General features: G+C 36.5%; 1 protein-coding gene across 1 annotated transcript in view; it reads left to right on the top strand.

Moving 5' to 3' along the window:
- The window catches only part of cntnap5b (contactin associated protein family member 5b), a 104,620-nt gene that overhangs the window by 61,315 nt on the left and 16,292 nt on the right, over nt 1-27,013 (top strand). Inside the window, exons 8-15 of the mRNA XM_067398577.1 lie at nt 752-1,016; nt 4,194-4,337; nt 5,512-5,683; nt 12,800-12,906; nt 13,182-13,301; nt 18,173-18,373; nt 24,202-24,358; nt 24,579-24,706. Coding sequence (XP_067254678.1) covers nt 752-1,016; nt 4,194-4,337; nt 5,512-5,683; nt 12,800-12,906; nt 13,182-13,301; nt 18,173-18,373; nt 24,202-24,358; nt 24,579-24,706 — 1,294 coding nt within the window. The remainder of the gene's footprint in view (nt 1-751; nt 1,017-4,193; nt 4,338-5,511; nt 5,684-12,799; nt 12,907-13,181; nt 13,302-18,172; nt 18,374-24,201; nt 24,359-24,578; nt 24,707-27,013) is intronic.

Raw genomic sequence — 27,013 nt, 5'->3', positions numbered from 1 at the left:
GAATGACGGTAATTTTGTTGCTTTCAGTGGAGGATAAAAACCTCTAAGATTTCATCAAAATATCTTAATTTGTGTTCCAAAGATAAACAAAGGTCTTACGACATGATGGTGAGTAATTAATGACAGACATTTCATTTTTGGGTGAACTAACCCTTTATTCAAGTTTATTTCCTTCGAGATGGGGCCGAGTATGTCACCACAAGCTTGGGGTGTTTCTGTGGTGTTTGGGGTTTTATTGGATTGTGTTTAGCTAGCTCTCTGTCACCTTCCTTACTTAAAGAATCCAAACACGTTGTATTTCCTCTAACAGTTCCCCGTGCAATAGTCCGACAGTCTGGAGCCGGCCCTGTTGTGGTTTGCTGTCTGAGACCACACAGGAAGACGGATCAATGGATTGTCCACTATATAGTCCAGTGCCATTGGACTGTTGGTCTAAAAACAGACCCCTATTCTGTTTCCGTGGAGACCTGCAGTCTTCGAAGTCCTGACATTTGACTTACTGTTTATTCCCCTGTCGCTCCGTTTGCCTGCCTGCCGGCAAAACCTGTCAGAGAAGGAAAGGAACATATTTCTGCATGGCTTTGTGTTTAGATTTGGGGAAAATTGTTTGTTTTTGTGTAAACACTGAAATATTTTCTACATTTGTCCTTAAAGGAATAGTTCACCCAAAAATACCATTGCGCAACCATAAGTTGATCTTTTTTTCTCAGTTTTAACAACTAACCTTCCAAATCATAACCTGTCTTTTCAGGGGAACGTGACTTTTACCTGCTCAGATGCTCAACTGGTTTGCGCCACCTTTCTGAGTTCCAGCAGCAGTTTTTTATCGCTTCCACTGGATGCTGCCACAGAAACACTGTCGGTGACCTTCCAGTTCCGAACGTGGAACCGGGAAGGGATGTTACTGTCAGCCTGGCTGAGGAGAGAGTCTGAAAGACTGCTTTTGCTTCTCATTCATGGGCAGCTTAGATTCACGCACTACAGATCAGCACTTCAAAGTTCTGACATAGTCATCGGTGAGACATGTACTTTTGTAAATGTAAATTTCTGGAGCTCAGCTTGTGGGATTTGAACCTATAACCTTCCGGTTGTCATCTTTATCCACTTGTTCAAAAAACACCAAATAATGTTGCAATTAAAATAATAATATCCCAAAAATTATTACAATTAGTAATAATAATATTATTAATAATAATATTTTTTATTTATTTTTATTCATTTATTTATTTATATACATTTATTACTTTATTTTTTATTTATTCACTCCATCATTAAATACTTCATTCAAAATCTTCCAAAAGGTGTAGTTTATGGTTACCAGTTTCCTAAGTAACCTAACCACGCAACCAAATTCAGTAACACATTATTTCCACTTTAGACAAGTAACTTACAGCAACTACATGTCAACCACTCTCATTAGAGTGTTAGTAGACAGTCTGCTTAATATCTGCTATTTTGATGCTTCCACAACAAACAATCTACGGACTATATAGTGCTCATCGTAAATGAGTACACCCCCTTTGAAAAGTATCATTTTAAACAATATCTCAGTGAACACAAAAACAATTTCCAAAATGTTGACAAGACTAAGTTTAATATAACATCTGTTCAACTTATAACATGAAAGGTTAATAATATAACTTAGATTACAGATTTTTCAATTTTACTCAAATTAGGGTGATGCAAAAATGAGTACACCCCACAACAAACACTACTACATCTATTACTTTGTATGGCCTCCATGATTTTTAATGACCGCACCAATTCTTCTAGGCAAGGAATGAACAAGTTTGCAACATTTTGCAACATCTATCTTTTTCCATTCTTCAAGAATGACCTCTTTTAGAGACTGGATGCTGGATGGAGAGTGATGCTCAACTTGTCTCTTCAGAATTCCCCATAGGTGTTTGATTGGGTTCAGATCAGGAGCCACTGAATCACTTTCACCCTGTTCTTCTTTAGAAATGTGTTTAGGATCATTGTCATGTTGGAAAAGTGCACACAACGACCAAGGGCACAGAGTGATAGTAGCATCTTCTCTTTCAGTATAGAGCAGTACATCTGTGAAATCATGATGCCATCAATGAAATGCAGCTCCCCGACACCAGCAGCTCTCATGCAACCCCACATAAGGACACTGCCACCACCATGTTTCACTGTAGGCACCATGCATTTTTCTTTGTATTCCTCAAAGTCCTTTGTCCTTTGTGAAGCCATCAGTTCCAAACACATTTATCTTGGTCTCATCACTCCAGAGTATGTCAGCATGGGCCCTGGCAAACTCTAGGCGGGCTTTTTTGTGCCTGGGCTTTAGGAAAGGCTTCTTTCGTGGACAGCATCCATGCATGCCATTCCTCTGCAGTGTGCAGTGAATTCTTGCTAAATTAGACATTTGTAGTCAAAAATTTAACTTTGCTCCAGAGACTTTCAGTGGGGTCTACTCATTTTTGCATAACCCTAATTTGAGTTATATTATTAACCTTACTTTAATGTTATAAGTAGGAGAAAAATAAGCTTCATTTAAAATATAATATTAGTAATATTGCTATTGTTAATAATAATTTTCTATGATTATTATTAGCAGTAGTGGTAGTAGTATAAAAGGTGCCATCGAACGTTTTTTTTAAAAGATGTAATATTAGTCTAACGTGTCCCCTGAATGTGTCTGTGAAGTTTCAGCTCAAAATACCCCATAGATTTTTTTTTTATACATTTTTTTAACTGCCTATTTTGGGGCATAATTAGAAATGCACCGATTCAGGCTGCGGCCCCTTTAATTCCTCACGCTCCCCGCCCCCGGAGCTCGCGCTTGCCTTAAACAGCATAAACAAAGTTCACACAGCTAATATAACTCTCAAAATGGATCTTTACAAAGTGTTCGTCATGCATGCTGCATGCATACATCAGATCATGTGAGTATAGTATTTATTTGGATGTTTACATTTGATTCTGAATGAGTTTGATAGTGCTCCGTGGCTAACAGGCTAAAGCTAACATTACACACTGTTGGAGAGATTTATAAAGAATGAAGTTGTGTTTATGAATTTTACAGACTGCAAGTGTTTAAAAATGAAAATAGCGACGGCTCTTGTCTCCGTGAATACAGTAATAAACGATGGTAACTTTAACAACATTTAACAGTACATTAGCAACATGCTAACGAAACATTTAGAAAGACAATTTACAAATATCACTAAAAAATATCATGATATCATGGATCATGTCAGTTATTATCTGCCATTTTTCGCTATTGTCCTTGTTTGCTTACCTAGTCTGATGATTCAGCTGTGCACAGATCCAGACGTTAATACTGGCTGCCCTTGTCTAATGCCTTGAACATGGGCTGGCATATGCAAATATTGGGGGCGTACATATTAATGATCCCGACTGTTACGTAACAGTCTGTGTTATGTTGAGGTTCGCCTGTTCTTCGGATGTCCTTTAAACAAATGAGATTTACATAAGAAGGAGGAAACAATGGTGTTTGAGACTCACTGTATGTCATTCCCATGTACTGATCTCTTGTTATTCAACTATGCCGAGGTAAATTCAATTTTCCATTCGATGGCACCTTTAACAATATAATATAATAATTATTGTTAATAATAACAACAATAGTACTGATAATAATAATAAAAGTAATTATTACTATTATTATTATTATTATTATGTTGTCTCAAATATACCAAGTCTTTTGTAGTTGTTTTGTCACTGCAAATCACTGTCGAAACAACTGCGCATTTTGTCTAACTTTAATTAGCTCATATTAAGAACAACAGATGTGAAAGGGAAGTCTCTCCAAGGGATTAATATACAAGGTTACTCGTTTTTCTTCACATGTGCGTCTTCAATATACAACAACATGAACAAAATCCAATCCCGCGAGCACACATTTGCCCTAAAAGCGTTTACCGAGAATTCAAACAGGATTTTTAGTTGTAAAACACTATTTGGCAGGCACACCTGTATGTCGACTGAATTTTGGATGTGGCTGCCTGGCAAGCTGCCATCGCAGACGGCAAACTGAATCTCTGCACGTCCCTCTCAAGGGGAATAGTGGATTCTCTGCTGGGCTGACATATGCAGATTAACTCGTTGAGCTCCAGCGCACAAACCCCAAATCTGTCAATCATTCGCCCTGATTAATGCACAGCGTTTGAGGCGTAACACCGCTCTGTGTCTTCCTCTGCCAGGTCAGGCTCTGAGTGACGGGCAGTGGCACACGGTGTCCATTAGCGTGGGAGGTTTCCAAGTTTCCCTCTCAGTGGACGATGAGCCACCATCCACCATGCAGCTGAAGGAGATCGCACAGCCTGGGAAGAGTGTGCTAATTGGCGGTAGGGTGCTAGGGCATTCAGATTAGTTAAGGGTTAGTTTTACAATTAAAAGCATTAACTAATATAAATCATAATTTGATGTAACTAAATATGTAAATGGAATGTGTGGGCTGTAATCACAATATCAACTTATTTGTTACTTTATGATCCACATTTTATGATGAATTATCAGATGTTTTAGTTTCAAGAGTACGTCACACTTCGCCACAAAATTAAAAGGAAAGAAATATGAAATTATATTTTGCATAAACAAAGTGAAGCCTACAGTATTTTAGGATCATTAAGATTGTTTTCATGACAATTAAGCCCCCAACTCCCTATTTTCTTTATCATGATGCAGAGAAGGAAAGGCTGCATTCTGCAACTATTAAAACATTCACTTATTGTGACTGATATAGACTGGGTAAATCCAGCCTGATCTGCTGGCGATTTGATTCCGTCCGGCAACTCAGTCTGGAAACCCATACATTCATTTCTACTGCTTCTGTTACACTTTTGCGGGAACCAATCACAGACTGGCTTTATCCACCTTGCTCGCTATTGGCGGGTATAACATGATGACGACAGAGAAGCGACGGCAAGCACGACCGTCAATCCAATTCCTTTTAACATCTCGATGATGCTGAATGACTTCTTTAGTTTAGCAAACAAATCACTCGAGTGGGTGTAAATATCACTCACTTTCATGTTTTTTTTTGCACAACCTGCAAAAATCGCTCGATGCCATTGTTGCTTCTGCAAACCGCTGATCAATGCTACAAACCAATACAAACTAAACCTGTCTGGAGTTTTCGCATCGCTCTGCAAAGTGCGTCACCCGGATCATTGATCTGATTGGTTGAAGGACTATCCAATTACGTGAATAATGCTTGTTGATCACACCTCATGTGCAGTAGAAAATACATAGAAAACTCCCCAGACCAATGTTCAATTTTAAATTGAGCTTGTTCTGGTGATAGCCAGACAAGACTGACACCACACTTATGAATAAAAGAGCTTTGTATAGCCAAAACATAGTCACTCAGGGGATAAATAAACAAAATATATTGTCAAAATATAGTCAGTGAGAAGATAAAGCTTTGCATTTAACGTTAACTACAAAAGAGAAGTTCTATTAACATTTGTTGCACTGCTACATTATTGATATTTATTATCTGTTATGTCTTTTTAACAGGTTGCCCATCTGTGTTAACCAATCAGGGCTGTCGGAATCCGACACTGGCCTATCAAGGCTGCATGCGTTCTGTTATCATTAACAACCAGCCAATCAACTTCTACCTGGTGCAGCAAGGCTCGCTGGGAAACTACAGCAAGCTCCAGTTTGACATCTGTGGCATTCATGACAGGTATATATCCATTAGTCATTCTGTTTGATATGCTAATGAATAGTGGCTTTTTAAATAAATTAATGTGATTCACTCATTATGAGATACAGTAATGAGTGACACAAAGAAGCACAGTTTCACAACAACGTAGAATAGTGTTAAAATCCATGCCAGTGATCTGCAAGCTAATTGGGATTCACCTTTTTGCCTGAAACTTCAGATGCGCGATAATGCTTCACACCTTGCCCAAGAGGACTGAAGGTTAATGCGATGTTTACGTGAATAACAAACCAACCTCAAACATTTAAGTTTATTTAACACTAGTGTAATCTGCATGAGCGCAAAAGATGTGGGCAAAGTTTAAAAATGCAGCATCAAACAAGCATACAACCTTTATAACACATTTGTTAGGTGTTATAAGAGTGCAAGGAATTAGATGTAATTAGCAAGCTGGGAGACTTGAGATCACAGTTAAAAAGGAAAACTGCTTTAAAAAGTATTATTTGAATATGTGTTTGGGCAAAGGATCGCTGTTCTGTATGTATGTGTTCTCCTTGTGAATATGATACCATAGTACTCAACACTGCTGCTTGCTTTATGAATGATATAATATCAGAATTAATTGAAATGAAGGAATGAACAGATGTGATAATTCCCCCATTATCCTTTATCCCTCAGCATCCTGGCCTGTTTTCCATGGTCTGTTTTCCATGGTCTACTTTATGGCACACACAAGCGAGAGATAAAAGGGAGGAATAAAAATGAGGCAGAATGACAGAGAGAGAATGCTAGGCAGAAGCGTTTGGGTGGAGGTGAGAGAAAGCTAGGGTAAGAGTATTAGACAAAGAAAGAAAGAAAGAAAGAAAGAAAGAAAGAAAGAAAGAAAGAAAGAAAGAAAGAAAGAAAGAAAGAAAGAAAGAAAGAAAGAAAGAAAGAAAGAAAGAAAGAAAGAAAGACTAGTGTACTGAAGGATAGATGGATAAAAGAAAAGAAGGATGAAAGAAATAAGAAAATAATTAATAAATTGTTGAAGGATGAAAGAATAATGAATGAAAAAATGAAAGAGAATAAAAGAAAGACTAGTGGACTGAATGATGGAGAGATGAATAATAAAGGAAGGATGAAATAAATAAGAAAAATTGATAAATTGAAGAAAGAAAGAAAGAAAGAAAGAAAGAAAGAAAGAAAGAAAGAAAGAAAGAAAGAAAGAAAGAAAGAAAGAAAGAAAGAAAGAAAGAAAAAGACTAGTTTACTGAATAATGGAGTGATGAAATAAAGGATGAAAGAAATAAGAAAATAATGTATAAATTGATGAAGGATGAAAGAAATAAAGAATGAAAGAACAAAAGAATGAAAGAAAATGAAAGAAAGATTAGTATACTGAAGGATGGAGGGATGAAAGAAATAAGAAAATAACATATACATTGATGAAGGACGAAATAAATGAAGAATGAAAGAGAATGAAAGTCTAGTGTACCGAATGATGGAGGGACGAATAATAAATAAAGGATGAAAGAAATAAGAAAATAATAGATGCATTTATGAAAAAAAGAAAGAACGAAAGAATGAAAAGTAATGAAAGACTAGTGTACTGAAGGATGGAGGGATGAAAGGAAGGATGAAAGAAATAAGAAAATAATGGATAAATTGATGAAGGACAAAAGAAATAAAGAATAAAAATGAAAGAATGAAAGAAAGACTAGTGTACTGAATGATGGAGGGATGAATAATAAAGGAAGGATGAAAGAAATAAGAAAATAATGGAAAATTGAAGAAAGAAAGAAAGAAAGAAAGAAAGAAATAAAGAAAGAAAGAAAGAAAGAAAGAAAGAAAGAAAGAAAGAAAGAAAGAAAGAAAGAAAGAAAGAAAGAAAGAAAGAAAGAAAGAAAGAAAGAAAAAGGTTAAATTGATGATGGAAGTATGAAAGTATAAAACAAGGATGGATGTAAGAAAGAAAGAATAATCTACTGAAGGATGGTGGGATGAAATAGAAGGTTAAAAGGGTTAAAAAAGAGGACAAAGGAAGGATGAATGAAAGTATGACAGAATGAAATAGATAGGTGGATAGATGGAAGAAAGAAGGAAAGACTTGAAAAAATGAGTTTAGTTAGATTAGGGTAAGAGCATTAGATAAAGTGAAAAGTGAAAGTCAAAAAGAACGCCATCTAGCTAGTAAGGTTAGGGAAAGAGCATTAGACAAAGAGAAAGATAGTCAGGGGAGAAAAGAGAGAGAGAGAGAGAGAGAGAGAGAGAGAGGTTTAGGAAAGAGCATTACTGAAAGGGAACGCTAGCCAGGCAAAAGGAGGGAGGATGAGATCGTAAATTCTCTCCTGTCAGTCTCGTCTCTGCAGGTCTTTCTGGCAACGTATGCCACATTCTTCACAGAGCAAATGCTCAGACCTGGCACCTGGGCAAATGACTGTTGGCAGGGCCGGCGTGGGGATGAATTGTGATTTCAGCTCTGCCAACATGCTGTGAACGTTCCAGGGGAAAAAGGCAGTTACAGGCATGCATCCACGACCCACTCAGTCTGATGTGCCCTTGTCAAACAAAATTTGAAATGCTCTTTTGACCAACCATCACCTCAGATCCAAAACAGGCCAAAATTATGTTGTGACAAGTTTAATTGTTCACAAGAAACCACCTTGGCCTTCATGGTAGCAGATGTTGAACTAAAACATGTGAAACATTTAGATTTAAGGTTTCTTCCCTTTGGTTAATGATTTTGTTGAGAAGTTGTACTCAATCTTAGCTGCTTTGGGACCTCAATTCTTTGGGACCTCAAAGTATTTTAAATTGTGAGATTATGCACTTTGTTATGCAATTTGACAGAAAAGTTAGTGTGGACTGTTCAGAATTTAGGCTAGCTAGCTATTCCTAGTTGTCCTATCTATTGACAACTTTTTGACACTTCTTTTCAGAGTGCTATACCTAAGAGTAATTCTGATGGGTTGGTGAGCAGCATCCAAAGTAGGGGAACATCAGAATGATGCTTAATTCTGATGGGTTGCTTTGCAGCAACCATGGTAGGGGCTTGAATGATGGTCAGCTCTGACGGGCTGATGAGCAGCAACGAGAATAGGAGCAAGTCAGAATTATGGTTCGTTCTGATGAGTAGGTAACTGTAGGTAACCAGAGTAGGGGCACATCGTTGTGATGGTCATTGCTAAAGGTTTGGAGAGCATCAAGAGAATAGGTACATTAGGGTGTTAGTTAATTTTGATGGGTAGTTAAGCAGCACCCAGAATAAGTGCATTTCTGGTTGCTCAAGAACCAGAATCCAGATTAGAGGCATGTCAACAGAGCACTTGCAGCAGGGTTAAGTCTTCAAGTTTAAGGTATGAGAAAGGCTGAAAAATTGGTAGCTCTTATTGTACAAAATTCATTGGAGGAGTTGCCCCAGTACACTCAATAAATTGTGTTAGAAAACTCTAATGGGTTGGTGAGCAGCATCCAGAACAGGGCCATGGCATAGTGATGGTTATTTCTGGCTATTCGGGTTGGAAAGCATCCAAAGCAGGGGCATGTCAGGGTGGTAGTTAATTTTGATGGGTAGGTGAACAGCATCCAGAATAGGTACATGTCAGAGTGATGGTGAATTCTGATTGATCAGTCAACAGCATCCAGAGTAGGGGTATGTCATCTGAGCCATTCCCGCACGGAAAGCTTTCAAGGTTAACTCAAAAAGGTGTAACACGGCAGAAGATAGTTCTGTATGAATGAAGGTCAATGTAAAAAATGCCTTAATACACTGAATAAACTGCTTTAGTATTGAAACAGCTCATCAGTTTGTAAACTGACTGCCTCACAGCATCTTCAACACATTTGCCATTTGGTGTCATTTTGGTAAAAGTTATATTTAGAACTTGCTATGGAAAAATGGTTGTTCTATAGGAGAAGTCATGAGAATATTGGGACAGGTAGGATTCATGGCACTTCCTACTGATTTATACAGTCTCCGCAAATAATAACTGACTGTTGTAAAGGTGCGGTCACATTTTGCTAAAATTTTGCTGGCAAAAAAGGTCCATTGTCTATAGTTTAGCGCTGTATGAAGCACCGCTCATAAAGAAGTCACTTTCACACCAAGCATCTTTCTGTTGGTCATCACTATGAATTTGTGTGACCCACTTGAACATGAGCGAAATCTATGTGGTGTAAGCTCTCACACTCACACCAAATTCCCGACTGCCTGGATTCCTATTTAAATGACTGGATTTCGGCCAGGAAAATTCTCTCTGAACAACAGTAAATGTGACAGCACCTTAAAACTGATGGTCATGTGCGCAAGTTACCCACATTGATCCTTATTGCCCGTTATGCTTTTCCAGTAATACAGGTCGCCATCTCCTCTTACGTCCAAGTGATGGATGTCACAAAGGTTGGGAAGCAGCACCCAGAGTAAATTGTCATTGGTTACCGGTGATTGGTCTGTAAGCAGCAGCCAGAGTAGGGGAACATCATCTTGATCCAATGATCCTGAATGCTGTTGAATTATGACTGTCTAGCCAAGCCAAGGACAAACACATAAACAATCATTTGAGGGACAAATCAGACTTCGAGATGCAACATCATTAAGAACCACATGAAGCTTGTTGAGTACCAAGGCTGTTTTCGCTTCAGTAAAGCTTATCAGAGTAAATGAAGATAAGTGAGGGCAGTTGTGGGTTTTGGCTGTCCTCTAGAATAAGATAGAAAGTCTGAAAAAGGTATGCTTCTCTCTGATGGCCTTTGATCACCATCCTTAATTATTTGTGTAGACCTAGCCTAGCTGTACTTCAGACACTTCTCCCCGTCTCTAGCAATATTCCTTTCTCACTCTATAGCATGCCATCTCCTGTTTTATTTTTTTCATCACTTTCATTGTCTCTTTATGACTCTGACTAACCAATGGCTAGGCCTGAAGACCCTGTCCTCGCCAGCTGACTGCAGTTTGATATGTCAAGGAAGATCAATAGAGATTTGGACAGAGGCCACTGGGCCAAGACACCTCAGCTTCTGCCAACAACTCCCCTCCCTGAATAGCACCAGTGGGAAGGAACTGGTTTGTGGGCAAAAATATATAGCGGTCCTTGGTGATCCCGAGTGGTGATGCTACCCACATTGCCTTGGTGCTACCCAGATGAGGTGCATAGCAGAAATAAGCGAATAAAATGAGAATGAGAGAGTTGAGGATAATCTTTAATCACACTCACTATGGTTGAATGAAGATTCGCACCACAGCACTTTAGATATCCTTTGGTTACTGTCCGTGGCCCCTTTTCACTCCTTTCTCTACCAAGCACTTTTTTTTTTTCTTTTCAAAAAGACTGGCCTTTGTACTCTTGTGCTTAACATTGCGGAAAGACACAATTAAGATGTATTCAAACAAATTTCAGGGTTTAACTTAATTTAGTCAGGTTTCATCCTGCATTGCTCGTCAGTTAGCGCTGAGATCAGCCGGCACCGATGTAGATCGACCTCTGCTGAGTTTCAGTGATGTCCGCAATCTTGCAGCCAGTGCGGCGAGACGGTTGTTATTCCTGTACTCCCTCCCTCATCACACTTAGTGTGCACGATTCATTGGTTTATTTAAAATGATTTAATGTCTTTGTAATGCCTTAGTTGTTTCATAGTTTTGGGCTACTGTTATAGGTAATACAGCATTACTAAAATCCTGTCAATTAGTTAATGTAGTAATTTAATGGAGGTTAACAGGAATGAAGTTACAGCAGAAATTTAAAATAATGATAGACTTGAAAATGAAGCGTTACCATTGGGATATGTCAAGACTCCATCATTGCTAACTTTCAGATTCCACTTCCCGGTCTGGTATGGACACACTTTTTAAAATGGCAATAGAAAAAATTAAATCTAAAATATTCCAACATATTTTAGAGTTTCAACTTTCATCCTTCATTGTTCATCCGTTAGTGCTGAGATCAGCTCACGCTGGTTTAGAATCGACCTCTGCTGAGTTTCAGACACGGCCGCAATCCTGCGGCCTATGAGGCGAGACGGTTGTCATTTCTCTCCTCCCTTTCCTCATCACACGCTACATGGATATGAGTTATTTCTGCCACAATGGAGTATGACAGCTGTGTTTTCTTCTTCTTCTCATTATCCTGATCTTTTGTTCCCTCTCTGCACTCTAAATTAATCAAAGTAGCAATCAAGCATCTTAAGATTCTTTAAAGTTCTTTTTCCTCACCTCTGCAGGTATTAATATTTTGTACAGAATTTGATTAGTGAATTCAATTATTCAATTTTCTTCTAGTGACAGAAACTGTTAGAACATTAACACACCTTTCAGATTCAATAGTCTTTATTGTTTCACTGACAAAGTGGCGCTTCAGAAGAGATCGTAATTTTAGAGCTAAATACATACCCAGATGGTTTTGTTGAATTATATTTTAACAAGGGAGTTCAGTTGTGTTACAGTTTTAATTAGCATTTTTACATCCAGGTATTTAGCATATGCTTTGCATTAAGTCGCTTGTGTATTATTGTCTTCGGAAATTCAATTTCAGCAAAGTTTCCTTTCTGAAGTTATTAGTTTGTCATTAGTGCTTCATTAAGTGATTTTTATGAATAATGCATCATATGCATCTAGATTTTTGTTTGTTTTTTTTTTTTTTGTACCTGCCGATGAGAAGGGGATCAAACAATAAAAATCTTAGCTTTATCTATGCAATTAAAAGGCAGGATGTCAAATGTATGATAAGAACTTGTTAGTCATTTCAAGAGTCGCTAATAGTCAATATATTGCTTGTACCTATTTGACAATAAGGCTCATCCCAACAGAGACAGCAAGAGGAAGTTTGGTTCTTGGCTTCAGATTTAACTTCATCACATTCTCAATCTTTCATCACTTGTCCACCGTTCTCATCCTTGAGTGCGCGTTCAGTCTGTCGCAAAATTGATGCATCCTTTGTGAGCTTTCAGCCTTGCTCATCTATTCCCTAATAGTCACTTGTGGTTATTGATTGATGCCACGTCCTTAAATCCCTCCGAGCACAAAATGCATTATCGCTTGATATTGTACTGTATGTCACAGTGTGTCACTTGTGTGATTTGTGTAATTGGATTATGCATTTTCCACTGTGCCGTATAGTAAGTACTCTTAAATTTTGATCAGAAATCTTATTTGTCTTGCAGATGTCTTCCTAACTATTGTGAGCATGATGGGGAATGTTCTCAGTCCTGGAACACATTCTTCTGTGACTGCTCGGGAACAGGGTACACAGGAGCCACCTGTCATAACTGTGAGTCGACAACAACGATAACGATTACAACAAACAAAAACATCTTCTCTGAACTGTTTGTTTGTTTTGTGAAAGTAGTCACAAACTCTTTCAACTCTCTCAGATTTTGGAATTGGTAAAGAATAAGTTTAAAGGTTATTAAAGTTTAATTTAGTAATACTGCTTAAAAATGCAAACAAACATGCATTCTCCACAATGCTAAATAAACCATTTTCCTTCTTTGATGATGCTCAGCATGAATTGACTTGATATTTTGGTTTCTGTTTTCTGGTAAGCCATCTTTGAACCCTCCTGCGAGGCCCACCGGCTCACAGGAAGTGCCTCAGGATATTTCTCCATCGATCCTGATGGAAGTGGACCACTCAAATCCACCGTAGTCTACTGCAACATAACCGGTGAGACCTCTGTGGGATAAAAAAAAATAAATAAATAAAATAAAAACATGTGTTAACGTGAATACTGCAAGAGTGGGATAAAAATAGATATGCATACATGTGTATGTGCAGTGTTTTATTATCACAAGTTGTATATGTTAAAAAACTTTCACATGTAAGTTTTATTTCATTTTATTTCTAAGACCATTTCATATTTTCTAGAACTTTTTTGTTTGTTTTTTAAACTCACTGAATATTTAGTAACACTTTACAATAAGGTTCAATTCGCTAATATTAGTTAATGTATGAACGAACAGTTACCACTAATTTTACAGCATTTGTTAATCTACAGTCTGTGAACTTTAATTTACAAAAGTGCTATTATTTACTGTTAAAATAATGTCTGTTTACAATTCATTAATGTTAATTCATACAATTTAAATGTTAATGTACACTACTGATTGGGGTTGGTAAAGTTTCTGAATGTTTTTGAAATAAGTCTCATGCTCATTAATACTGCATTTATTAGATCAAAAATACAGTAAAAACTGTAATATTGTAAAATATTATTACAATTTACAATAACTCTTTTCTATTTAATATATTTTAAAATGTCATTTATTCCTGTGATGTAAAGCCGCATTTTCAGCATCATTACTCTTCAGTGTCACATTATCCTTCATAAATTATTCTAGTATGTTGATTTTGGGGAAACATTTATTATTAATATCAATGTTGAAAACAATTGAGCTGCTTCATATTTTTGTTTAAAATGTGATAGTAATCTTTTGCAACATAAATCTGAATATAAAATCTGAATAATAAAAAGTCGCGGACGTCTGCCGGCCACACAAACATAATAAAACATAAAATAAAGTCCAGGCCTGGTCCTCTCTCGTCCTTCACTGACGTCGCTCCTCCTTTTATGCCTCCGGAGCTCCTCCGTGAGAGACTCGAGGCCGGCGCGCCTCGCAGGTGATGCTCATTATCACTCGCGTCAGCGGCCTCACGGCATTCCCTCACGGCTCTCGCCAGCCCTGCTCATCACAAAGTATTTATTTCCTATTTTTTAATCTTACGGACCTTACTGAGTGTGTGTGTGTGTGTGTGTGTGTATGTGTGTGTATGTATATATATGCATTATATATATATATATGTGTGTGTGTGTGTGTGTGTGTGTGTATATATATATATATATATATATATATATATATACACAGGTGCTGGTCATATAATTAGAATATCATAAAAAAATTTATTTATTTCACTAATTCCATTCAAAAAGTGAAACTTGTATATTATATTCATTCATTACACACAGACTGATATATTTCAAATGTTTATTTATTTTAATTTTGATGATTATAACTGACAACTAAGGAAAATCCCAAATTCAGTACCTCAGAAAATTAGAAAATTACTTAAGACCAATACAAAGAAAGGATTTTAGAAATCTTGGCCAACTGAAAAGTATGAACATGAAAAGTATGAGCATGTACAGCACTCAATACTTAGTTGGGGCTCCCTTTGCCTGAATTACTGCAGCAATGCGGCGTGGCATGGAGTCAATCAGTCTGTGGCACTGCTCAGGTGTTATGAGAACCCAGGTTGCTCTGATAGTGGCCTTCAGCTGTTCTGCATTGTTGGGTCTGGCATAACGCATCTTCCTCTTCACAATACCCCATAGATTTTCTATGTGGTTAAGGTCAGGCAAGTTTGCTGGCCAATTAAGAACAGGGATACCACGGTTCTTAAACCAGGTACTGGTAGCTTTGGCACTGTGTACAGGTGCCAATCCTGTTGGAAAATGAAATCTGCATCTCCATAAAGTTGGTCAGCAGCAGGAAGCATGAAGTGCTCTAAAACTTCCTGTTGACCTTGGACCTCAGAAAACACAGTGGACCAACACCAGCAGATGGCATGGCACCCCAAACCATCAGTGATTGTGGAAACTTTACACTGGACCTCAAGCAACGTGGATTGTGTGCCTCTCCTCTCTTCCTCCAGAATCTGGGACACTGATTTTCAAAGGAAATGCAAAATTTACTTTCATCAGAGAACATAACTTTGGACCACTCAGCAGCAGTCTAGTCCTTTTTGTCTCTAGACGCTTCTGACGCTGTCTGTTGTTCAAGAGTGGCTTGACACAAGGAATGCGACAGCTGAAACCTATGCCTTGCATATGTCTGTGCGTAGTGGTTCTTGAAGCACTGACTCCAGCTGCAGTCCACTCTTTGTGAATCTCCCCCACATTTTTGAATGGGTTTTGTTTCACAATCCTCTCCAGGGTGCGGTTATCCCTATTGCTTGTACACTTTTTTCTACCACATATTTTCCTTCCCTTCGCCTCTCTATTAATGTGCTTGGACACAGAGCTCTGTGAACAGCCAGCCTCTTTTGCAATGACCTTTTGTGTCTTGCCCTCCTTGTGCAAGGTGCCAATGGTCGTCTTTTGGACAACTGTCAAGTCAGCAGTTTTCCCCATGATTGTGTAGCCTACAGAACTAGACTGAGAGACCATTTAAAGGCCTTTGCAGGTCTTTTGAGTTCATTAGCTGATTAGAGTATGGCACCAGGTGTTTTCAATATTGAACCTTTTCATAATTTATTTTTCTGAGATAGTGAATTTGGGATTTTCCTTAGTTGTCAGTTATAATCATCAAAATTAAAAGAAATAAACATTTGAAATATATCAGTCTGTGTGTAATGAATGAATATAATATACAAGTTTCACTTTTTGAATGGAATTAGTGAAATAAATCAACTTTTTGATGATATTATAATTATATGACCAGCACCTGTATATTAGCTTATGTATAAGGCTAATATTCAGGGGGTGTTGGGGGGTGTTGAAGGTAGAGCTATCGAATTGTTGAAGGCCAGTTTTGGCCAGGGAAATTCTTTGAATCCACACGAAGGCAGAGTCATTAATCAGAGCTTGAACTTGTCCAATTGCTGATGGATGTTGCGCTGTCTGCCAGGGCTGTCTGGGTCCCAGGGTGCAGAACCATGGGTTTGTCCAGGGGAAACTGCGGCTCGGTCCATTTTGCTGGACCGCTATACACGCTACTTGTTCAGTGAAATATTACTCATCTCCTGCAGAATTGTGATAAAGCGTTGCTCTCTTACACAAATTCACTGGCTCGGGTTCCACTAGAATAAAGTGCCATTGACTTTAGCCAACCTCAATTAGAAATGCTGCATGAAATGTAAATTACTGTACGCTTGGCACATGCCGACTTAAGTGCCTGCTGGCTTTGTAAACACAACCCCCCCACCCCCCACTGAGAAGTGTTTGCTCGATAAATGAAAGCTGACGTCAGAGTGTAGGGAAGATTGTCCTTAACTCTGGGTTGGAAGAGACATGCTACGTGGCTTTATTTTTAAAGCTAATTGAAGTCGTGCTCTTTCTTGTTAAGGTTTGTGTATGTTATTATCTGGATTACAGCTTGCTCTTGTGATTGAATGAATCAAGGAGGTATAAAGTGCTGCGGGTTCAGTTTAGTAAAGGATTGAGTTTGACAGTGCAGATAAATATGGAAGCATATGTGTAGCAATATTCATTTTGAAATGTAATATGCAAAATGGCAATGCAATACGTAAAATGGCAATGCATTTCTGTATTTAAATTAGGGCTGCACGATATATTGCATGAGATTGTCAAGCGCATTTCATCAGTAAAGCCGGTTCCCTGATTACCGCTAAATTGCCATCACCTGCTTTCAAATGGAGCAGCATTTAATAGACAAAGCCGTAGATCACTGAAAAGCCACGCAATATCGCGTTCATTATCGAAGGCGATTCATCTGCGATATGAACGCGATATTGCATGTTTTTTCAGTGATCTACGGTTCTGTCTATTAAATGGCGCTCCATTTGAAAGAAGGTGATGCCAATTTAGCGGTAATCAGGGAACTGGCTTTTCTGACGAAATGCGCATGACAATCTCATGCGATATATCGTGCAGCCCTAATTTAAATTTACATTTTCCATACCATAAATGCAAAGTTTGGAGCAAAATGATAATTCAAATTCAATATTATAATTTACATTTGACATTTCCTACACTACGTTTAACATAATTTAAACATGTATTTCAATGCTTTATAAGTTGGAAAATTAAAATTAAAATGTATTACAGAAATGACTGTTTAACACGTTTAAGCAAAACTTGTAGCAAAATGATCATTTAAATGTTATTTTTCTTAATTGCATTTACACTCACAGTGCGATTGCATTTTCATTAAATGTCCCGCAATAAATGTAGCAAAATTCAATGTGGATTTGAAAATGCATTTCGAGCCGATAACATACCCGCCCCGCCCTGTCAATCATTGCATTAAGGCGGGGCCAGGTGTTGGAAACATGGCGGCAGCAGAGCTATGAAAAGCTAGGCATAAACTGGCAGATGAAGCTGAGCAAGAACAGAGAAATGTCAATGTTCCTGCAGATTATGCACTTCTGTCAGTCATAGAACCAGTGCGTTATTAGAAACAGATATTTATGGCTATGGCGTCTCGCAGAGAACGCACCTGATGCTCGTGAGGATGCTCGTAAATTATATTACTGAATTTGAATGATCATTTTGCTCCAAACATTGCAAAATGGTATGGAAAATGTAAATTTAAATAAAGAAATGCATTGCCATTTTACATTTTGCATTGCCATTTTGCATATTACATTTCAAATTTAATTCACACATATACTTCCATAGATAAAATGGACTATGTTGGGAATTGAATGGTGCTACTGTGCAGTATACTGCCAATTCTGTGCAGTATTTACAGTATACTGACTAAAAATAGTATTCTCAGTTAGTGATGGATTGAACTGACAATTTAAACCACTTTTCATGTCTAAAAGTCTTGTCTGTATCCATCTGTGTTTTCCAGATGATAAGGTTTGGACGGTAGTGAATCACAACAGCACAGAGATGGTGAGAGTTCAAGGGTCGTCCCTTCAAAAGCCCCACGTGATGAAGTTCAACTACAGTGCGTCTCTGGAACAGCTGCGGACTCTTGTGGGCAGGTCTGAACAGTGCCAACAGGAAGTTGTTTATCTCTGCAGGAAGTCCCGCCTCTTCAACACATGGGGTGGGTATTGAACAACTTCTGCAATTTGTGTGCTTCGACTTGAGTTTTTCCATCTAATATTTTTATATTATAGTATTACAGCTTTGTTCCAGTTAACAAACATGTTTTTGTTTTAGTTAACAATAATCACCCTAATAATAAGTAACTGATCATTGCTTAATCTCAAGAAGTCACTCACTAGTGTTCACTATTCGATCAGTTCCTCCTTTCAAGCCCTTTTTCTTTGATTAAACGTCTTAGCTCATTGGATGATTTACCCAAAGTGGAGTTTGTTCAGATCTATAATCTGACTTGACCCCAATCTAATTACAATATTAATTGATGGGAAATGGCGACATTTATAAACTAGCCGGTCCTTGAAATTGTTCATCAGTTTGTGCCAGGCACAGAGATATTTGCATAATGAGATCTGAAGTTGGGTCCCTGCTCTTGCGCTCTGGTGGCTGTAGAGCAAAGTCACAACGATCGGCCTGATTTTCCCTGGGGGATATTGGGTATAAAGACTAAATATGTGGAATAATGGTCGCTGGATCTGGTGGGAATATCTCCATTGACTGGTCTTCTTTCAGATCTGTTAACCTCAGAGGAGCACTACAGTATGTCAGATCTGCACACGTCCTACAGGCAGCTAGAGTTTTACTGTGGAAGTTTTACTGTGGTTGTCAAATTAGTGTGTAAACAACTTTTTCAATTAAAATGTTTGTTTGTTTTGTTTATTTAGTTATTTATTAGGTAACACTTTACAATACGGTTCACTCAAAAACAAAAGAACTTTCACTGTTTCAGTTTCACTCAAACCATCCTTGTTCACATTGATTAAAAACTCACGTAACTACATGAACTTAATTTAACTGAGTTGTTTCTACTCAAAATGAGTATTGTCAGCTGTACTTAAGTGTTTGTTCAGTCAACTTAACATTGCTGAGTGAAACGCACACATTAATGTTGACATAACTAACTGGGCAGTGGATCCGTAGGTCACAGCATGCTTTGCAAGAGACTGTATTAGGAAAGTGAATTGAGGGATTAAACTGTTATTCAGTAAAGGGAAAGATGTTGTTCATTTATTTTAGTGTTTAATGTTCAGTTATGTCGGACATTTAGAGGAGTTTGTGTAATGTTTTTTGAATTTTGTGGTTACCATTATGCCTGTGTTTAGGCTGTGAGCATTCACATAGGAATATCTGCTCTCAATTCAATTGAGTAATTATATCAATTCAATAATTGTGTTCACCTTACATAGTAAACTTGTAAATTTAACATAACATTAAGTAAACTGCACATGTAAATATTATGTAACAGTGACAAATTCAAATGATTTGCATTTACTCAAAGAAATTTTGTTTGCTTTACTTGAATTTCTTTTGTTCATACAACTAAATTATTTGTACAAATTACTCAATATAGCTGCATGGGACCACATAACACTGCTTTTTTTAAGTAAATCCAACAATTCGTTTTTTTTTTTTTTTTATTAGCAATGTTACAAAATGTATTAAAGGTGCCCTAGAACATTCTTTCTCAAGATGTAATATAAATCTAAGGTGTTCCCTGAATGTGTCTGTGAAGTTTCAGCTCAAAATACCCCATAGATTTTTATTAATGGTGCTTGCCATAGGCAAAGCTCCATTCTTATTATTGCTCATACTTATTATTATAATTATTTTTCTGGACAAAAGTTTGGCGCGCTACTCCTCCCACAGTTTTTGTCCTAGACCAATGAATCAGGTGTCAATTCGACCGGCTTATTGAGGAGACCTGTGCTATGACTTTTATAAGCGATCGGGTGTACGATGTTCGTCCAGCGGGCGAAAAAGTAGCGAAAAAAATCCCATAGACTTTGCATTGCGACAAATTTTGACGAGTTATTGCTCCGAGTGAGAATTTCGTAGAAACATGTGGGTTACCACGTTTGAAGAGGCTAGCAAGCTCTGTCAGGCCATACCTCAAAACTGGGTGTAAGTTGTACCCCTGGGGCGCAAGAGCTGCCCAAAGTTGCCCCATAGACATACTATGGTGAAGCCGTGCCCATGAACCAGGAAGTACTGTGTTTTTCCTACTATGGGAAATTACATAGGGATTTTGTATTGAACATAACTCTGGATCACAATGTCTTAGAGACAAGGGGGTGGGCTCATTTTACTCAGGCAACCAATCAGTCTCTCAGGATCATTGTGAAGCTATCAAGCCACGCCCTAGCAACCATATAGAGCACCATAGCAACAAGTTCCATAGACTTCCATTGAAAAAGATCAAATGAATATCTTTGGATAGGAGTGTCATAGAAACATGAGGGTGGGCTCATTTGACTCGGGGCAGCAAACGGCCAATCACGAATCACCTTCAACACTTCATAGCCACGCCCTAGCAACCATTTAGAGCACCCTAGCAACCCAAAGCATAGAGGGGATATCTTCAAATCTGAATATCATACAGGCATGGGGGTTGGTTTATATCATTCATACTGGCAAGCAGCCTTTGATGTATCATCATTGGCAGCTGCCAAGCCACTCCCTAGCAACCAAACAGAGTACCCTAGCAACCGTTTTTCAAGATGTATATCTCTGCATCAGAACATCGTACAGACATGGGGGTTGGTTTATATTGTCAAGCAGCCTTTGGAGTATCATCATTGGCAGCTGCCAAGCCACTCCCTAGCAACCAAACAGAGTACCCTAGCAACTGTTTAGCAAGACCTATATCTCTGCATCAGAGCATCATAGAGACATGGCGGTTGGCTCTTTTGACTCATGCTAGCAATCTGGACTTCCAACATGATACACATGCTAGCAGTGAATAGCTACATGCTAATAGTGATTAGCTTAGGGTTTAAACATGACACAAACTAGTGAAAATGTGTTAGCATGATGATAGTAGCATGCTAATCATGTTAGCAAACATGCTAATCATGTTAGCATGTTGTTAACATTATGCTAACATGGTTAGCATCTTGCTAAAAACATGTTAACAGTATGCTACGGGTGTTAACATCATGGTGGCAACATGCTAATCATGTTAGCATGTTGCTAGCATTATGCTAACATGATTAGCATCTTGGTAAACACATCCTAGCAATATGCTAAGGGTGTTAGCATCATGCTACCATCATGCTAATCAAGAGTGCCGAGTTTTGCCACTGCAAGCACCATTCACATTTTCTTCAGGAAATGTACATTCTAGTTATTATTATTATTTTTTTTAATTGCCTATTTTTTTATAAAACAGTGCATAAACAAAGTTCACACAGCTAATATAACCCTCAAATGGATCTTTACAAGATGTTCATCATGCATGCATGCTTCAGATCATGTGAGTATTATATTTATTTGGATGTTTACATTTGATTCTGAATGAGTTTGATAGTGCTCCGTGGCTAACAGGCTAAAGCTAACATTACACACTGTTGGAGAGATTTATAAAGAATGAAGTTGTGTTTGTGCATTATACAGACTGCAAGTGTTTAAAAATGAAAATAGCGACGGCTCTCTTGTCTCTGTGAATACAGTAATAAAAGATGGTAACTTTAACCACATTTAACAGTACATTAGCAACATGCTAACGAAACATTTAGAAAGACAATTCACAAATATCACTAAAAATATCATGATATCATGGATCATGTCAGTTATTATCGATCCATCTGCCATTTTTCGCTGTTGTCCTTGCTTGCTTACCTGCACAACATCTGATGATTCAGCTGTGCTGCTCAAGATGTTACTGGCTGCCCTTGTGTAATGCATTGAACATGGGCTGGCATATGCATATATTGGGGGCGTACATATTAATGATCCTGACTGTTACTAACAGTCGGTTTTATGTTGTGATTCGCCTGTTTTCCGGAGGTCTTTTAAACAAATGAGATTTACATAAGAAGGAGGAAGCAATGGAGTTTGAAACTCAATGTATGTCTTTTCCATGTACTGAACTCTTGTTATTCAACTATGCCAAGGTAAATTAAATTTTTGATTCTAGGGCACCTTTAATATCTGTTAACTGTTAAGTATATGTTAGCTGAGGTTCATTAAATAATATTCACAACTTTTGATTTTAAAAGTAATAGGAAATTATTGAAATTAACATGCATTAACACTTGTTTCAACGGCCTTGCCCCATTCCCACGGCTCTCTGCCTCATACTGCTTGTCACACTATTGGTATTATTCTTATTATTCTTATTATTATTCTTATTATTATTATTATTAAATTATTATATATAAACTCTTTTTAAATTGATATTATAGCATAAGCATAAATATAATATATGGAATACTATTATTATTGGCATTTGTCAAATTCATGTGTGAACCCCTTTTTAAATTAAAAGATTTATTTGTAATTTATTTATTTATTTATATTAATGTATGTTTAAATAAATTTATATAACAGCATGGGCATTATATATATATATATATATATATATATATATATATATATATATATATATATATATATATATATATGATTAGTATTAGTATTATTGGCAAATTAATTACTTTTAATAAAACATCACAATAAAGCAATGAAATTTATAGATAGGTGTGATGCCAGCTACTTGATTGTAAATGTGAAGAAAAGTGTAGAGATGATATTTGACCCAAAGTCATTCGGAAACCATAGCCCTATATATATTCATGATGTTCCTGTCACACAAGTGTCCTCATATAAATATCTTGGTGTTTATATTGATTGTTCTCTAACATGGCAGGTTCATATAGATACTTTGTGCACTCGGCTACAACAAAGAATGTATTTTTTGAGAAGGTTCAGACTTTACGTGGTCAGTAGTAAGATTATGATGATGTTCTACCAGGCTGTATTGGAGAATGTGATCAGATTCGGAATACATCTTTGGTACGGTAATTTATCAGTACATCTGAAATCTATTGAACGTCTTATTAAAGCGGCCATGAAGATCATGGGTAGAACAGAACCGTTTTATCTCCAGACCTTATATGAAAGTTCTATACTGAGGGAGGCAAATAAGATTCTGTGTGACACAACACATACCTTGTATTCTGAGTTTGAATTGTTGCCATCGGGGAGAAGATTACGAATGCCTAGCTGTAGATTAAATCGTTTCAAGAACTTTTTCATTCCCTCAGCTGTTAAGTTATTAAATAATATCAAGTAGAAGTTATTATTCTAAGTTTGGTATTCGTGCAGGGTTTTTTTTATTTTTTTTATTTCCTTCTTTATTATTATGTTATGTGTTGTTTTATTTATTTATTTATTTATTTATTTATTTATTTATTTTATTTTATTTATTTTTTTTTTGTCAATGGAGTGGTTGTATTCGTGAGCCTGAAACAAATTTCCCATTGGGACAATAAAGTACACCTAACCTAACCTAACCTAAATTGCATTTTCAAGAATAAAGTCCCTTTTTTTTAGTTTTTCTAATCTGCCAAATGTATAATATTATACATTATTATTATTATTATTATTTTATTAGTAGTATTTTTTTTTATTATTCAGCAACAATACTTTATTTTCTGAGCCTAGTTTCCAAATTGCTAAACTGTTAGCCATTTTTTCTAGCTGTACATTGTAATGTTTTCATGCCTGATTTCACTTGAAACATGTAAGCGTTAGTAAATAAATTATAAAACATTTTGGGATAAACTATTCCTTAAAATAATAACATGCACAACTGGATAAATTCATAATAGTTTTATAATACTATTTATCAGCCACAACACAAAAAACAGTTAATGACTGTCTGTATTGAATTTCTATATTGGCACATCCCTAAGGCATTTTTAGTTATCTAGCGGTGGTGGATGTCACAATCATTGTCAAAATGAAGAAATGTTGTTTTGTTTGCTCCAGATGGGACGCCCTTGTCCTGGTGGCTGGACCGGGTGGGAGAGAGAAGGACATACTGGGGTGGATTTCTCCCCGGGGTGCAGCAATGCGCCTGCAGCCTGGATGAGAACTGCATCGATATGAACCACTTCTGCAACTGTGATGCTGACCGCAGCTCATGGTACAACCCTTGAGTTCAATCCTATCATTCTGTTTGTCAATCCTATCATTCTGTTTGCAACACTGTTTGTCTGTTTCTACACTAGTAGTCTTTCCTATTAGAATTTGTGTTGTTTTGTTTGTAATCTGTTGAATATCTTCTCACCACATGTTTACAATATCAATAACCATAGATACTGAGAGCAGCCATGTGAGCAAAGCTATTGTTTGCTTGTGAACAGGGAGAATGACACAGGAGTTTTGTCCTACAAAGAGCACTTACCAGTGACCGAGATCTTGGTAGGAGACACAAACCGAACCGGGTCAGAAGCGATGTACAGAGTCGGATCTCTCCACTGCTACGGGGACAGTACGTAAGGCATTAACCATATAACAAATATCTTGTTTTAAATGGCACGGAGTTGCAGACGTGCAACTGAATTGTAAAGCAATGGATAGGAATATGTTTATTTCTGTTTTGGTAAAACCACATTGAAAGTTTCACAAGTTTAAAGAAAAAAATACAAAATATTATTTTTTATTTATTTATTTTAGGAAAATAAAATGTCAAATTTTGAAAGTAATTATTTTAATAAATTAATTATATTAAATGTGCAATGTGTAAAATTTGGAAGGATCTATTGACAGACATGCAATATAATATACCTATTTTTTCAGTGGTGTATAAAGACCTTACATAATGAACCATTATGTTTTTATCACCTTAGCCATTTCCATGTACATACACCGTGGGTCCCCTTACATGTTAAGTCACCATTATGCGTCTACAACAGCCCTAAATGGACAAACTGCTCTATAGAGTGTTTAGTCATTATGTTTTACTTCTTCTAAATGTTTAAATGTTTTCAGGTTTCCAGAGGCAGCTTGCATTGTCACTACATTGAATACACACAAAGAAGAAGTAGTAGTAGTAGTCCGTTCTTTGTTAGTGGTAAGAAGAAACCTCATTACTTGCTAGCGTACTCTCTGCTGTCTCAGACGACATCTTTGACTTGTGTCTGCCAGACGGCCACCGTAGCTTCTCTATTTTGCTTTGAAAGGGAGGGGTGAGCACTGTTGATTGCAGTTCGCAACCTCAATGCAAGATGCCGCTAAAATTTACACACTGCACCTTTAAATTGCTTTTTAAAATGTTCAAACATAATTAAAATAATATATATATTTTTTTAATTGTACTTTTATAATTATCCTGTTAATGCGTTCATTTACTTTTTTAATTGTTTCTGTTAGTGTATTAAAATAATCATTATTAATATTTTAATATTAATATTTTTGTTGTTAGCATGCTAAAACGTACAGTGACTTGCACTGCATTCAAGTTATACATTTTTTTTTCCATGCATATCCTGGGAATCAGATTCATTATTGAATTCATGATGTTCTACTGTTTGAGCAACAGTTGTTTCTGTCAGTTTATTAAATGTATTAATCATGCTTAAGCTTTTTTTAATTGTGCGGTTTTTTTTTTATAGGTAGTGCATTAACTAGGGCTGTGTAAAAAAAATAAAAATAAATATATATATATATATATATATATATATATATATATATATATATAAATATAAAAAAAAAAATAAATAGATAGATATATAATATATATATATATATATATATATATATATATATATATATATATATAGATATATATATATATATATATATATATATATATATATATATATATATATATATATATATATATATATATATATATATATATATATATATATATATATATATATATATATATATATATATACATTTTTCAATTTTAATTGATTCTCATTTTTAAATCCCAAGAATCGACCTCTTAGTCTATATAGTCTATATCTGTTTTCAGTTGATGAATGAACAGGACATTGTAGCACGCCTCCCATCCAATAAATTGCAGTAAGCTTTGTGCTTTCTTACATTTGATATGAAAGTCTCAGATTTCAAATTCTGTCTGTTTTATTATGAAATTCAAACAATAAGTACCATTTTTGGCGCACCAGATCATATAGAGCCTTCAGTATCTTGTCTCATGTTATCGCTCAATCAGTGTTTTAACCATGGAAAGACGTCAATAAAATAACATATTCATCATATATTTTACTGTTCTTTAATATTTAATGTAGGCTTATGTTTGAATAAATTTTTTATGACAATTAAATGTTTATATTTCAAAAAACTAATTTGAGTAGAAACATAAGTATGTAATTATAAAGTTAGTTTTATAACTTCAATATATATATATATATATATATATATATATATATATATATATATATATATATATATATATATATATATATATATATATATATATATCACACCGTAGTGCGATATGGCTGTATATCAGCACAGCAGCGTGCTGATATACAGCCATATCGCATGGCTACGAGTGTGATATTGCGTTTATAACATTTCGACGGTTCGAGTGTGTAAATAAATAAGAAGAAAAACGGAGTGTCTTTAAAACCCTCTTTTGTGCAGCACTACTTCCTTCCGCCATGGATTCAAATCTCAAGTTGACAGTTGGACCAAGCCTCCGTTACTAATTCTAAAACGTCACTTTAGAACTAGTAACGAATGAAAACTGAGTTGCTTCATTAAAACTCATTGAATTTTGTACAGTATTAGAGAGAGAGAGAGAGAGAGAGAGAGATCGCCTGAG

Source organism: Chanodichthys erythropterus, chromosome 10 (assembly GCF_024489055.1).
Source record: "Chanodichthys erythropterus isolate Z2021 chromosome 10, ASM2448905v1, whole genome shotgun sequence".
Taxonomy (NCBI): domain Eukaryota; kingdom Metazoa; phylum Chordata; class Actinopteri; order Cypriniformes; family Xenocyprididae; genus Chanodichthys; species Chanodichthys erythropterus.
This window is presented reverse-complemented; position numbering and strand designations above follow the sequence as displayed.